Below are 16,059 nucleotides of genomic sequence, written 5' to 3' on the forward strand. Positions count from 1 at the left end.
CCAAAACCTTGGTCCTAACTATATAGTCGAAGGTCAGGTGTGTTCAGTCAAAGGTCGGATCCATCTTTTTCTCCCAGCCTGGGAGGCATCTACTGGGTGCTAGACATCCTGAGAGAGGGGTAGAAGATCGAATTTGTGGAACTGCCTCATCAGTCAGGAGTCTGTCAGCCTCTGTGGCTATCCCAGAAAGAAAAGAAATTGGCTCTGACTCAGGGCATCTCCTCTCCTCAGTAGAAGAGGCGATTATGGAGGTTCCTTGGATAGAGAGGGACAAGGGTTTCTATTCCATCATTTTTCTTGTAGCAAAGTCCACGGGATGTTTCAGGATTGTATTGGACCTAAAGGCTCTCAACAAGTTTGTTCAGTCCCTACCGTTCAAAATGGAAACACTTCAGAGAGTAATTCTGTTGGTAACCAAGGGTCATCTGATGTGCACCTTAGACCTTCAGGATGCACACTACTATGTGCTGATTCACTCTAAATTCCAGCAGTATCTGCGATTTTGTGTCAGGGAGACACATTATCAGTTCAGGGTGCTTACGATCGGCCTCAAATCATTACTCAGGGGCTTCATGAAAGTGGTGGTGTCCTTGGTAGCATCATTGTATCTGTTGGGCAATCACCTTTATTAATAACAGGACGATTGGCTCCTCCATGCACCCTCAGAGCAGTAGGTTGGACGATTGGCTCCTCCATGCACCCTCAGAGCAGTAGGTTGGATGATTGGCTCCTCCATGCACCTTCAGAGCAGTAGGTCCTTAAAAATGTGGCCTTAGTCTGCACGATGATCAAGGCTCATGGGTTTTTGCTCAATCGAGGGAAATGTCAGTTGGTTCCATCCAGAGATCTGTTTTTTACAGCAGCCAGGTTCCATACCAATCTCAACAAGGTGTTCCTTCCTGATCCCGGAGCTGTCCTATTGAGGTCTTCGGCCTGGAGGGCAATGGGTTGTCATTTCCTGCAGGTGCGTCAATGGTTCAGACTTCTGGGGCATATGGCAGTAGTTATGTTAACAGTTCCTTGGACCAGTTTTCATCTTTGACCTCTGTGGGTTTATCTTAATTCATTCTGGGACCCAAAGTTGGGGGATCTCGAAATGGTGCCAGTAACTTCAGAGGTTGTCAAGGTCTGGGTTGGTGGATTCAGCAGGACTCTCTCTCCAAAAGCATGGCATTGCAACTGGAGCCACCCTTGGTTCCCACAATGGATAACAGTTCCTTTGGTTGAGGGCCACGGTGAGGAACAGGTCTCTGCAGACTCATTGGACTCTGCTGGAGAGCCAGCACTCTTCCAATTGGAGAGAACTGATGGTGTTTATCAAGATGTAATGGGGGTCAGACTCCTTCTGGTGAGTCACAATCTGGTGGTCTGATCAGACAACCAGGTTTCAGTTGCCTATCCAACTCATAAGGGTATCCATTCTAGTTCCCTGAATGTTGATGCTTCCTTGCTTTTTCAGTGGGGAGAGGTTCAGTTACAGTCTCTGGTGGCGGTTCACATCAGGGGTATGGACAATGGGGTGGCGGACTATCTCATCCGGTTCTTTCCCCCTTCCCAGGAAACATCTGTAACAAAGGAGGTCCTTCTTCAACTGTGAAAGAGGATTGGTGTGCTTTTCCTGGACCTCCTTACTCCCAGTTCAATGCGCAAGTTCCCAGATTTTGTTCATGCAGTCAGCAGGAGGGGCCCTGAGGAGTAGACACATTGACCCTCCCATAGCTGGATCAAGAATTATATACTTCCCTCACATTTCGCTCATTCCCAAGTTCTTGGTGTGGCTGTTGGGGGAAGCATGAATTGTGATGATAGTGGTTACATTTTGGCACTGGAGCGCTTGGTTCCTGAGGCTCAAGTTTCTGACAATTCAAGGTCCATGGATGATCCTGTGTTCTCCCTTTCCTCTCAGGTCATCTCCCTTCCTGTCTCTACAAAGGCTTTGTCTCTTGGCTTGGAAGTTGAGAGGCAGGGATTGCAGAGTAAGGGCCTGTCCAGGCATTTAGCCGTTGCCGTCTAGCAGTCCTGCAAAAATGTGTGATCTTATTTCTGGTCTCCCTTCGGGTTTTGCGGTGTTTACATCACCATGATCAGAAGGATTATCTATGGGCAGCAATGGGCGGAATGTTACATAGTTTGCATAATCGAAGTGAGAAAGAATTCACTTAGTCATTACAAAACAAATTGATGGTATTTATAGGAGGAAGGCAGTCTCTCGCTTCATCCATCAAGGTATATTTCTCACTATAATTGCAAATCCTTGTCATTTACAGACTGATGCCGACTAGATTGAGTGTCATTTTTTTTGCCAACAGTAAGTGTGGTATAAAATGCTCATCATGTCTTGTAAACTGACCATTAGTTAGATGCTACCCCATGAAATGACCACCAAAGTCCCAAAGGATACCCATCAGCTATTACCTTACAGACGGATAACAAATACTAAGCTATGAAAAGGTCTATGTTCTGGACAACCCTGTAATTCATTAACAGAGAATGGCAAGTTTGAGCTTCCTTTGGCTAGGTTTGCCCTATCGAAATACCACATAAATACATACACCCTAAAACAGCTGCTTCTAAGAGGGCAGGTCAATGGACAGTGTGAAATACGAGGGATTTTAACCTTAGTTCAAGGAGAAGGAGTCTTATTTAGGATAGGGTGCTATAATCTTCAAATTTGCTGCAGTACATGCATTTTATCTCTATGAAAAACACCATACCAAAGAATCACAAATTATACATAAAAAGACACTTTTACAAACATTGAGACCAGTTAAGATATGAGTCATAAAAGTGTTATTTTTTGTTAAACTACTGTACCTTTAAGGCGTCCCGTAGCAGTTTTCCAGTACACTAATCCCTCATGTACCAGTATTCTTTCTTTGCTTGTCAAATCCTGCTTTCTGAATATATTGCCATTTTTTAGTTTAGTGCAAGTTTTATTCTCAATCTTGTTCAAAATCTCCACCAATTTTTGTTCTTTTTCAAATTCATTGACTCGTAAATCAACTGCAGCGATCATGTTCTTAATCAATCCAAGTGCTTTGCAGAGGTCTTTGTGCTCCTCCGTCCCCTCTGCAAGAATCAAAATAGAAAATAAAATTTATCAACTGAAGAAAACTGAAACAACCATGTTAATTTGCTAAAAACAAATAATGTGTACAACAATTTTTAAAATGCATACGATCCAGAGTCCTAAAGTTGGACTAGTTTGCTTCAAACCCACCTTGGCCCACATATCGAGTGGGTCAGTAACAGCAGTCAACAGTCCCATCGAAATTAAGAGATGTGCAGGAAACTGCAATTAATTTTACTTTCAGACAGGGATTTCTGCTGGGGAAAATACCGGAAATCTGTGTTTAAAAGTCTGGGGGAAATGAGGAACTGCCAGGTTAATCGCACTCAGGATTACTGATTCCCTGGAAATTCCTCATTTCTTAATGGACCGTCAGGATCCAACTCATAAAGGATTTTCCCTACTCCTAGAATCTATAATCTCTTGGGGTGTGAACATACCAGTCAATGAGGCCGTTCTGCTTTGGCTCACAACATATTTAGAGCTACAAATTGTTGTCAATGAACGCTACAATATCTGATGATTTTTGGACAGAGAAATATATCACATTATTGCCTTTCAGTGCTTCAGGGAGATCTGCTTGCAATGATCCTTTGAGCAATGCATCACCATTTCTTCCTTCTTAACAGTCCTTGCTTTTAAGGTGGACTCCAAGCCCAAGATGCAGCTAACTGCGCTATCAATTCCCATACCCTAAAACATGTGTAGTCCCTCCTCCTACAATGCAGGTATTCATACCTGAATACTCACCAGGTGGTCCTATTTGTGACATCAATGAGGAACCATGCCAACACTGACACCTCAGAAATTAGGGAGGTAGGTAATACAACACTGTGATGAGCAGATTGGGACTAAGTGTAAAAGACATGACTGTTAAGTAGTTTGAGTATTATCACATTATCACTGTTCTTCAATAAAGCACCGGTATCATGAAGTCCTTCCCACGTGTCACAATGAAGACAACATGGTCTTTCTCACACCTTGATGCAGGTCTGTAGAATAATTAAGAACTCATTGAGAACTCCTGCGACTCTCCTCTGAAGCAGCCTCCAGCTGCATATCCTATGTATTCTACTATGAATTATTAAAGATTTGTACAATGACCTAATGCAGGCCCCTCTTTTTTGAACAAAGACTCTGGTTCTGGTAGTCTTTTCTATGTGTTCATGTTTTCTTCAAAAATTAGAGTGTAACTTTTGGCTGGATCTCAAGTATTTTGTTTGTTATTCTTCTCCGCCCCCCCATTTATATTTAGCTGGTGGCTATATTTCTGACGCAGTAGTGTTTCGTGTTATTTCACCAGTCTACAAACCTAACTCCGGCCTTCTCCTATTTCAGGGCTCCTTCTGCTTCCTCAAAAAGAGTTCAGAATATCAGAGGCTGATAAAGTTCTCAGCAGTGTCTATGACACACTCTTCCTATGACAAACTTCACACACCCACTTTCCACAACGGTTCAAAGGTGTGCGTGTGGCTAGGCAGCCTGTTTGTGCGCCAGTACTGGGGAAGAGAGCAGTAGCACCATTTTGTGGCAGATATGGATCAGCTATACTTTCATCCCCTAGAGCAATGCAGCACAGAAACCGTGGGGCATATTACCAAGCAATAGCGATAATTATCGCTATTGCTTGGTTAGCGGGAAAAAAATATCCCCAAGCACCGAGGATTTTTACCGCTGAGATACCTTGATATTATCAAGGTTTATCTCAAAAGCGGTAAAAATCCTGCGAAATGCATGAACATCGCTGAAAAATCAGCGATATTCATGCATTATCGTGACAATTCTCTTAGCCATGTTATCCACCTTCCATTGGATAACATGGCTAAGAACTGCTTTTAGCAGGCGTTAGCTTTTGGAGATATTCGCGCTTAGCGCGAATATTTCCAAAAGTTGTTAATAGGAGTTGGAGATGTTAGCGACTGTTTTTAGTCGCTAACATCTTGGCACGCCCACTTTGCATGTCATTAGCGATAATTATCGCTGACATGCAAAGTGGGCCCCTAAATGCCCGCTATCGCCTACAAGCTGTCGCTAACTGGTGTTAGCGACAGCTTGGTAATAGGGCGATAAAATTATCGCCGCACTAGCGGGAAAAATTCCCGCTAATGCGGCGATAACGCCCTTGGTAATATGCCCCCGTGTTTGCTATGCTGCATTCCACTGTTTCCAGGTGTTTTGTTGAGTTTAAGTTGTTGGTGGGTATTCATGACAGGAGACAACTGAGAACTCTGGAACCGTATGTTTACGTTTTTCACCATGCCGTGAGTTATTAAGGTTTTCAGACTTGATGCACATCCAATCCTTGGTCTCTCTCCAGAGTGCACAGCGAGATTGCCACATATGTTCCAATTGTAATTGTCATTCTATGAAAAGTCATGTGAAGGAGGGACATAGCTTTTGTAATATTGGCAGTGCCGAAGGAAAAGGGTTGTGTGTGAGTTGGTTAAGTGGAGAAGCTAGAAGAAAGCATGTGTAGAAGGAGAGGTGCTGAAGATGAAAGAGATGCCGTGTGAGGTATGCAGTGGGAGGATTTCTGAATGATGTGGAGAGAAAAAGATCATAAGTGTCTAACAGGGTGAGGACTAGAACGGAAAGTGATGTGAAGGGAAGAATGACAGTGAGTGTGAAGACAACTACCCCTCCCACAATCTTGTAATGTTTAATTCACAGTATAATTTTTCCAGATTTGAAACCTTTACAATCACATTTAGTCCCAACTAAAAAATTGTCCCTCATTAATGTGATGCTGATCATTAACATTGCAATAGGTGCAGCTCGTTTTAGACTTAGTTCCATGTTTCTTTTGTATATGTGGAACACAATAACAGCAACTCTCAGTGAGGCACCAAAATACTGGTGAGGTGGCACACTGCGTGAAGCACAGAGCTGTAGTTTATATGTTCAAAAAACACATCCTTAATTCCGAAGAACATGCCTCAATGAAAATATTTCTAGCTAAGCTTCTTTAACCACACTACTTTTAGAGATCCCTACAACATACACCACAGCAAACCGATGTCAACACCCACTCACATGCATGCCTCAACACACAAATACTCAGCAACCACACAACTGAAATATGGGACCTGCTGAGTAACGGTGCACAAGTCATTCTCTTCATCACAGAAAGCTGATGAAACCCCTCATCAGCCTGACATCGCCATGGTGAACCCAGCAGGCTACAAAATCGCATGACTGAATCATCTTCACAAGCCAGGAGGAGGACTTGCTATCAACAAGAGGATTACCTTCAAGCTCCTCACCCACGCACATAACGCACTCCACGACACCAGACTAACATACCTCAACAGATGACTCACCTTCTACACCCTGAACCACCAGCTCCACTCTGCCGACCGCTCCCTCACCACCGTCCCCCGCATCCGAAGAGCAACCTTCGGTGGCAGCGCCGCCAAGACCTGGGACAACCTCCCCACCCTCCTATGGCACACCCAAGACCTACTTATAAAAAGGATAATTCGCCCTTATTTCTTTTCCTTTTTCCTTTTGGTTATCAATCCCAAACTTTACCAGGCTGCTCAATAATTCTTCCTGTTCCTATTGTCATTCGAGCATGTGACACAGCATCCGTCCACACCTTCGGGGGGAATAAGAAAAGTAATTGATCTGTATACATAATTGTTTGCTGAAAAGGAAATAGTGTTTAAAAAAAAAAGAAAAAAAGAGAGAAAGAACTTACAAGAATGATAAAGATCAATAAACAAAATGAAATATGAAATTAAAAAGAATTAATTGGTCTTTTTGGTAATTCGTAGTGCCCTAAATGGAATCTATGACATAGATCCTTAGAATTTATTGGTCTTGAGGGAGAGTTTTTATAGGTTTGTCTGTTGTTTTCCCCTCTTCTCCCTGACCCAGAAAGTAAGTGTTTCAGAGGGGGTCCCCGTTTTTTCCTCTAAAGAGACCCAAGATCTACTGACCTTCAGGAGACTACTCAAGACCTGGCTGTTTGAGCAAAAGCAGCATCCCCTGCCCCACCCGCCCACCCCCAGGGCCTTGAGACCCACACAGGTGAGTAGTACGCTCTACAAATTCCTGATTGATTAATTGATCTATAAGGAATTTATCAAATACGCGACATCCACAGAAAACACCACGCCATTCATGGAATTCTGCACTTCAAGCTGCAAATCTCAGAAAACTTCACAGCTTCAGCAACATCGAGTTCCCCCAGCTCGTCCCAGACCCAACACACACCGCAGAACACACATACTGGACACTATCTTCATCACAAGCGACAGCATCAAATACAATTCCACCACACCACTCACATGGACCAACCATTCCATCCTCCACTATTAAATCAACACACCTCAAGTCAAAATCCCAACTAGGTTCAGCATTCCAAACCACTGATGAGGCAAAATCACAGAAGCAGGCTGGCTCAGCGTACTCAGCATGGATCAATCTAGCCCCACAGACAACATCAACAATTTCAACAACTAGATCAAGAACTGTGCAGACTACTTCACACCCATCAAACCAAACAAGCATAGTAGATCAAATAAGCAGGCCAGCTGATACACAGAATACGTTATAGACACCAAACAACACTTTAAACAGCTAGAAAGGAAAAGACAGCCACAACACCACGGACAGGACTACCCAAAAGGCTGCACTCAAGCCCTATCACCAGCAAATAAGAGACAGTAAGAAAAAAAACACTAGTGGACTGCATCGAAAGAAGCTCCAACAGCTGCAAGGAGATCTTTTCGATCATTAAGGATTTCACCTACCCCTCAGAAACTGTCAACAACATCGCTGCATCTCAACAACTCTGTAACAACCTAGACAACTTTTTCCAAAGCAAAATTGCACACATCTACAGCAACCTCACACATCAACCTATCCCAGAAAACACGTTGCTAACCTTCCCACCACCAACAAAGAACGCCACATGACCGAATGTACAACCCTCACAAGAAACAACACAGCAGCAATCATGAAGACAAACTACTTAGGACCCAAACAGACCCATGCCCTCACTGCATCTACAAGCTGGGAACATCACCAATCAGACCCACCATGACTCACATCAACAACACCTCCATTACGTTTGACAATCTCCCAGGTCAATGGAAACTTGAAGAAATATATGCCCTCCTCAAGTAGCTCACAGCCGACCTGAATCAACTGGGCACCTTCTGACCTATCTCTCTGCTCCCCTATCCAGCCAAAGTTATTGAGAAGTCCATCAATAAACAGCTCACAGCCCACCTCCAACCTCACCATCTTCTAGACAACACTCAATCAGGATTCAGAAAGAACCACAGCACCAAAACAACACTCATCGGGGGCACCAACGACTTTAGAATCATCCTGGACAGAGAAGAAACAACCGCCCTCATCCTGCTCGACCTCTCTGCGGTGTTCGACACTGTCTGCCATAACACTCTCATCAAAAGACTAACACAATACTGGTATACAAGGATCCTCTCTCTCATGGATCTGTTCTTTCATCATGGGAAGAACCCAAAGGGTCAGGCTGCCACACTTCAAATCAGACCAAGAAATTGATATGCAGAGTCCCACAAGGGTCATCCCTCAACCCCACCCTTTTTGACAAATACATGACACTGTTCACCAACATCATCCATTGAAAAGACACCACTGTCATCTCCTACGCCGATGACACTCAGCTCATCCTCTCCCTGACAGACAACACTACACCACATGTACCAACTTCACTAACTACATGACCATGGTAGCAGAGTGGATTTGAATCAACTGCCTGCAGCTGAACTCCAAGACAATGGAAGACCTTCCCATGGCACTCCACCTGGAGGCTGTTGGAGCTAAGACCAACACCCAAACCCCCAGATAACGCAAGAAATCTAGGGATCATCCTACATGTCAGCTCAAATCAATGTAGTGTGCACCTCCTGCTTCCATATCCTATGCATGATGCAAGAGATCTTCAAATGGTTTCCTTAAATAGCAGTGGGCGGAACTCATGGAGTTTCACCCTGCGGAAGTCCGCTGAGTTTCAGAAAAGCTATGCAAGTCGCGCTGCTCGCGCTACAATTTAGCAAAAGCATCTGAAAATTAGCGTTAACTGCACCATGCATTGTACAAGAGCGCACAGCCATTCGTTTGGATTTTGCTGCTGCTGTGGAGTGGTGTCGCTCACTGGTTAGAGGCAGCAGACCCGCAAGCAGAGCACGGCCCGGGACCAGGGTTCAATTCCCGATGCGGCAGGGTCGTGGACCAGGGTCAGCGGATTCGATAATTCTCACCTTGGTGCCTACTCTAACCAGGGATCACACTCGGCAACTCTGGGCATTAGCTTTCCTTATCTCCACAACGGCCCCCCACACACGCCGGGGATGACTAGTTTCACCTTGGAGATACCCAGCAGGGACCATCTCACAGGGAAAGCCAGGAAGGGTTCCCCAGCGGTCTACAGCGCTGACATACCCCATGGTGGGGTGATACATGCGCTTTACAAGACACCATTATATTACATTACATAGAAAATCTACTAGAGTGGCGGCAGATCTACTCGAAGAGCGGCCCTCTGAGAGTGAATGCTTGCGAACACCGGTGACCAATCAAGTTAGAAAATTGCGCTAGAGGATACCAAATCCCGCGTGCATATTCTGGAGCCTTTCAGGAGGCAAATTCCCCTATGTAGCTATGGGCGGAATTTCTCCACATCTCAGTGTTAAAGAGTAACATGAATTGGCCAAAAGACCACCAACTCCACGGGCAGAATGGAACATATTAACCATCCCTAGCCTCCGAACACCAGATGTACAATTATGCAAGCACACATCAACAGCAGGTGGGACTTTGGCAACACTATACCCCGGAATATCCAAACAACTCCTAAACAGAATCCAGACCATTGCTGCAACATGTTGCTGAATCGCAATTCGTGCTCTGTACAAATGGAAAAGCATCTTTGCTGTCAGTAATGGCCTAATACACGTTTCTGACCACAAAAATGCACGGATCTTGAGGGTACGGGGGTAATATATCTGTGAAGTGCTCGAAAGCACACATATTTTTGTGTGTCTTTTGGTGCATATCATCATGTATGTATTTTGCTTTAACACCTTGAATGCTAAGGCAATTCCCGCTGTGTGCTGAGAAATGCAGGATCCCATTATTCATGACGAGCTCACCTTGTCATGAGCACAAGCTCGTCATGAGCATGGGAGGGGTTAATGTACGTATGTTTACAGTGGCAGCTCCTCCATTATTGCATAGGGAGCGTCGCCCCACTAGGTGGCATCAGAGGTAAACATTGGCACGTCATAGAGCGGGCCATGCACCCTGCAATTGCAGTGAGGAGGAACGGTGATGGGCACAACTAAGTGTGAATGACAGTTTGGCCAGCCGTCTTAGGCTAGCCAAACCATCTTGTGCACTTAGCATTTCTCCGCCCAGCTGTGTTGTAGAGCCAGGTGGAGAAAAGCAACAGTCTCCCAGTCCCTGCTTGAGCACCCAACTACGGCACTCAGACCAATCCCAGTGCTGCTCATAGCTGGGAAAAGCATTCCCAGCATGAGAGCAGCATCAGGAATTGCCATCTAGGAGACTGCCCAGTGTGTTCAACCCGCAACCGGACCAGCATCAGGATCAGGAGAGGAGCAATGCAACAGGTAAGTTCTCTATTTTTTAAAAATTTTGTCTGCACCCAAATCCCCTTTCCCCGTGCCCCACTGCTTCGGATCCTGTGTAGCCACCACTGTATGTTTATGTGGCTGTGTTTATGGGTGTCTGCAGCGGTGTATGAGTGCTTGCAAGGTGGGTTGTTCCGTGCATGTCAATAGGCATGGCTTTTAACTCAAAATGTAAGCGAAGCCTGTTGACCATTCCAATGCTTGTTGTAAGTACAACTGCTCAAGTGGAGAGGAGGATGTAAGTCTGACTGAAGGAAATGTAAGGACAAGGGGAATTTTGGCTACAGATGCAACTGACTCCACTGTGGAGGTTTAACATTGAGGGTATTTCTTCAGTCTGTAGAAATAGGATGACAGTTTTACAGAACATTTCTCAGCTCCATGTTGGAATCACTGACCACATGTGGTCATGTTGCTTAGAGAGTAATCTGTGGATCTGTTCTAAAGGTTATCATTCAACGTTTCCCAACCGTTCCTTTGGTGAGAAGGGACGTGGTGAGGAAAAGGCAAGATATGACGAGCTCTAGTACACTAATGCCTACTCTTCCCCCCAGTCTTTGAAAACTGCATGATTGACCGACAGAGAACATCACTAACATGACAAACAGTTCTAAGTGATGGCCAAGTGTAATTATATTCAGTGTACTTTTTTCTTAAGGTATGCAGTGAGTGCCAGTTGCTCTTAACGTCAATATCAAAATTCTCCAATGACTATCAGTAGACAGGTCACAAGGAACGACTAAAATTGTATGCAATGAAATTAAAGTAAATATTTAGCTCGTAATTACAGCAACATTGCCTCTCCATCGTGAAGTAAGGACTTTGATGCAAAAGAGTAAACCTTGGTCCTAATATGGCTCTGAATGACTAGAAAAGAAGTTGAAGTACTAGCACAGTTGATGGAACTGGCTAGCATATTGCTGATTATCATCGGCTTCCATATCACGGATGCTGCCTTCAATTAAATTTGCAATCTTTATGAGGTTTTCTTGTTCTGTACCTCACATTTATTATATGTAAAGCTTTTTATTTTGTACTGTATAAAGTCACAGATTGACAGTACATAAAAATATTTATGTTATGCTTTGAAATGGAAGGAATTAACACTGTTTGATCCACAGATGCTGACATGAAAGGATCACTCAAAGCACCACTGGTTTAGCAGAGATGCTTGATGGATGAATGGGTGGAGGATCACTGCCCTGGTCATATCAATCATTCGTTAGAAAATGCATGGATTTTGGGACATTTTGGATGATCCAAGCAAAGATGTCTCTTAGATGCTATCCTGCCTATTTTTATTCAGTGATACGCACACTGGTACCTCAGATATCAATGACAGATAAAGTGTTATACAAGTTTTACACTGTGGTCTACTGATATGTCACAATCAAAATCTCTCGCATTTCAAAACAAAATTCGAGATTTTCTTTCATTTACTGAGTAGTCAAAGCAATTTGCCGCGTAAGAAAGAGAAAACCTTTCAAAATACTAATTGTACTGTGTGGAATTATTAATTTTGTCATGGTAGGAAAAGTATATGCCATATCCAACTAATTGGTTTTGTGAACCCACCAGAAGAGAAAGACAGCTACACCCTCGGAGTAAAATTAAGAGTCCTTGCATAAAGATACTACTTTTCACAATAAAATCTACTCTGGTGCAGAATCATTTCTGTAGTACATACATGGTGGCAGGTGCACAATAACTTATAGTGGACTTTACTGCTGTCAAAAGCGGTCAATTGTTAAAAGATCCACAGCAGCTCACCTTTTGTGTACCTCAGTATCCTCTCCACCAGAACAGGGTATTTAGTGATGCGCTGTGTGACTAGAAGAATGCATTCTGGGATTCCTCGACGACGAGCTAGCAGATTACTGTTCCGCAGCTAAAAAATAGACATTCTGTTAGTTTCAGAGTAAAAAGACATAGTATAGGTGAGATCTGTTTTATATCCAAAAGTTATTGTATTTTGAATAAAACATAACAACAAAAGCAGTGCAATCACATGGAAAACTCATATCCAGTAAGCACATAACACAGAATACAGAAAGGGTAGTAAAGTTATGCGTCCAGTATTCATCTAAAGGGGTCTCCAACCAGTAGTTCTACCGTAGCTCTCCAGCTACCGCTGAGTAGCTCACCTATGTCCAGTCCGGCTTATTAAACTAGAAAGCTTTTGCTTTGTTGGATTAATATACATAAAATAAATGGAGATTACACAACACTAATAATATCAGTAGCTTTCAATACGTTTCATTGAATATAAGTAGCTCTCAGTACAGAAAAGGTTGGAGACCCCTAAATAATCTATGCTATGATAAGGCAACCCCAGACCTTATGGAGGAAGTACCTCCTGCCGCTGTACACTGGAAACGTGGGCGAGGGAATAGTCCAGGCCCACCAAAGTATTTAGATTTAATCCCAGAGATTCTATGTTAGCACAAACATAGTTAACAAAAGGAAATGATGGACGGAGCGCTGAAACTTTTCAGACACTCACCCCCAGGCACAGATCTAGGTTGAATCTTTCATCATTCTTTAGCTCACTTCACCACCCCCCCAGTTCAGACATAGCGAAATGCAAATCAGTCTTGACAAGGGCCTCATGGGACCCGGCTTGGCAGTTCGGGTTGCACTCTTCCCACAAGGAACAGGGTCAAGCCTGATTTGCATATGGCTGGGTCCAAACTGGGGTGGTTTTGTGAGCAAAAAATTATGGATTAAACCCAGATTTTTGTGACTGGGGGTGAATGTTTGCATTGTCCAGCATTGCGTCCATTAATTGTTTCTTTTGCATATGTCGCCCTAAGTGGGAATGGTATGCCCAGACATGGGTCCAATGCTCACCACACCACTGGCTTCAAGCTTGCCAGGCTGATGAAGGGTGATGCTCTGAAACTGGGCCCAGGATGCTTGTTTCCAGTCCAGGGAGGACCCAGCTTGGCAGTTTAGGCTAGACTCTTCCCACAAGGAACAGGGTCAAGACTGATTTGCATATGGCTAGGTCCAAACTGGGGTGGTGTTGTGAGCAAAAGAATCATGGATTAAACCCAGATCTTTGTGACTGGGGTAAATATTTGCATTGTCCAGCATTCCGTCCATCAATTGTTTCTTTTGCATATGTTGCCCTAAGTGAAGGGTATTCCCAGACGTGGGTCCCGTGCTCACTACACCACTGGATTTAAGCTAGCCTGGCTGATAAAGGGTGATGCCCTGAAACCGGTCCCAGGATGCTTGCTTCCAGTCCAGGGAGGGCCCGGTTTGGCAGTTCAGGCTGGACTGTTCCCACAAGGAACAGGGGCAAGACTGATTTGCATATGGCTGGTTCCAAACTGGGGTGGTGTTGTGAGCAAAAGAATGATAGATTAAACCCAGTTCTTTGTGACTGGGGGTTAATGCTTGCATTGTCCAGCATTCCGTCCATCAATTGTTTCTTTGACATAAACATAGTTTACAGAGACTTTAAAAAAAGAAATCTGATATTCTCTCTTAATTGATGTCTAGACTACTGAACCGAACATCTGTTAAGTTTCTGATAAAAATAAAAATAAAACCCTCTACCATTAACACATATGTAAATATTTTGATCATTTTTTATTTTACTTTTATCAGTGGGCCTACTGTTTCCTAGTGAATTTATCTATATTACCAAACAGACTCACTCTGATAAAATTTTGGAACTTTTTATTTTGCTGCAGCTCCTTGAAGATATTCACTGCTTCTTTGTGGTGGCTGCAAAATTCTCCGTATATCTGCTTCATTTTTTCTGCGTTCTCTTCTGAAAACTAAATAGAAATGTAAACTTCAGTGAAGAAAAAACAAGCCTCAAGGGAATTACACTAAAGAAGCAGCAAAACAGTAAACACAATTAGTTAACTGAGGCCTGGAGAAAGTCTAAATCAGCAGTGTAAGTCCTCTTGGGGGAATTTTGAAAAAGCTGCATAAATCAGAAGCATTGTCAAGGAGTATGGAAGAGAATTCAAAGAATAGGTCCATGCTGTAAAGGTTTTATAGGGGTCCCCAGAGATAGGAATTAGTAATGCTTCAGATTACAAAAGCAATGCTGCAGTTGAGAAATGTTGTAAGAAGTCAACATACGTCTAACCTTTAAACTGTTGGGTTCTGATAGTGCTCCATACTTGGATAAAAAGTTATGTATTAACTTCACACAATCAGCAAGAGTCTGGCCAAATGACAATTAAAATGTTAGATTTCTTAAAACTTATTTGACAAAACAGAGAACATCTGTCTACAACATTTCTCATCAGCAGGAGATTTCCCCTGCTAAAGTGCTATCAGCATTTGGACATGAGTAGCTATCAGTTTGTTAAAATGAGTTAGTAAAAGTCTCGGCTCAGGGATTTATCTTGAATAACCTTGCTATCTTTATTCCTCTGAAAATTGTCCTTCTTCGTCGAACTGTCTCATATACATGTGGTTTTGTCAATGGGAAAAGCTCTAAATCACACTTTTAAATTCATTGTGTGATTTCAGCACTGATAGGACATTTATAACCTCCTGCCAGTGGGTGAGCTGGTGGTGTGCAGCAACTGGAAACTGCAGATCCCTCAAGTCATCAGGCTGTTCTTGTACAATCCTAGTCAAGTGATGTGAAGGTCGGTGATTAAATCAAAATCACATTTTCCAGACTGAAGCTTGATTTTGCCCTAATAGTGTGAAACCACCGAGAGAACTGGTCAACAGGGAGAGGTGTGGCACAGCGGCCAGGGCGACATGACACTTTAATCTGGGGATCACGGTTCGATCCCCACAAGTGGCAGATTACCCCAGCACCATGTGACTCTGGGCAATAGCTTGCTTAATCTTCCCGATGGCCCCCAGCGCCTAGAGACCCTTACGGGTGAGTGTTCGCGCTTTACAAATGTGGATTATTATTTATAACATCAGAGAATTAAACATTGCTAAAAGGTTGTGCTTTAGTAATGCAGAATGTATTAACATCTTCCCAAATGTTCTAATTTCGAGAGGATGACTGTCACTTGACCGGTGCAAGACATTCAACCAGCTCATTTTTCCTTCTGGCCACATAACCTAAGCAGGGCATCATGGCTCGCTGTCTTCTCTTTTCATTGAAAAATAGACCTTATCCTCGCAATCACATGGAGAATGCCTATGCAACTGTCTACCACCCTCCAGTGGAACATCCAGAGCTTTGAAAACACTGAAGTGGTGTGCATGCTGGAGAACCATGCCATATTGTCAGAGCATTGTACCAGCTTTGATTTCAGACCATAGACAATTTTGTTGCTGCAATTACATTATATCCATTTTTCCAAGAACGCCAGAGACTCTTATTAATGGAACTATACAGACTCA

The 16,059-nt window shown here is 43.5% G+C and overlaps 1 protein-coding gene across 6 annotated transcripts in view; it reads right to left on the reverse strand.

Annotated features, from left to right (window-relative positions):
* Positions 1-16,059, reverse strand: part of ARHGEF28 (Rho guanine nucleotide exchange factor 28) — a 954,264-nt gene that overhangs the window by 122,097 nt on the left and 816,108 nt on the right. For all 6 annotated transcript variants that reach the window (XM_086960785.1, XM_086960787.1, XM_086960786.1 and 3 more), the window contains 3 exons: positions 14,385-14,507; positions 12,490-12,607; positions 2,815-3,069 (listed from right to left, as the gene is read on the reverse strand). In XM_086960785.1, coding sequence (XP_086816911.1) covers positions 2,815-3,069; positions 12,490-12,607; positions 14,385-14,507 — 496 coding nt within the window. The remainder of the gene's footprint in view (positions 1-2,814; positions 3,070-12,489; positions 12,608-14,384; positions 14,508-16,059) is intronic.

This window comes from Lissotriton vulgaris, chromosome 3_1 (genome assembly GCF_964263255.1).
Source record: "Lissotriton vulgaris chromosome 3_1, aLisVul1.2, whole genome shotgun sequence".
In the NCBI taxonomy this organism is placed as follows: domain Eukaryota; kingdom Metazoa; phylum Chordata; class Amphibia; order Caudata; family Salamandridae; genus Lissotriton; species Lissotriton vulgaris.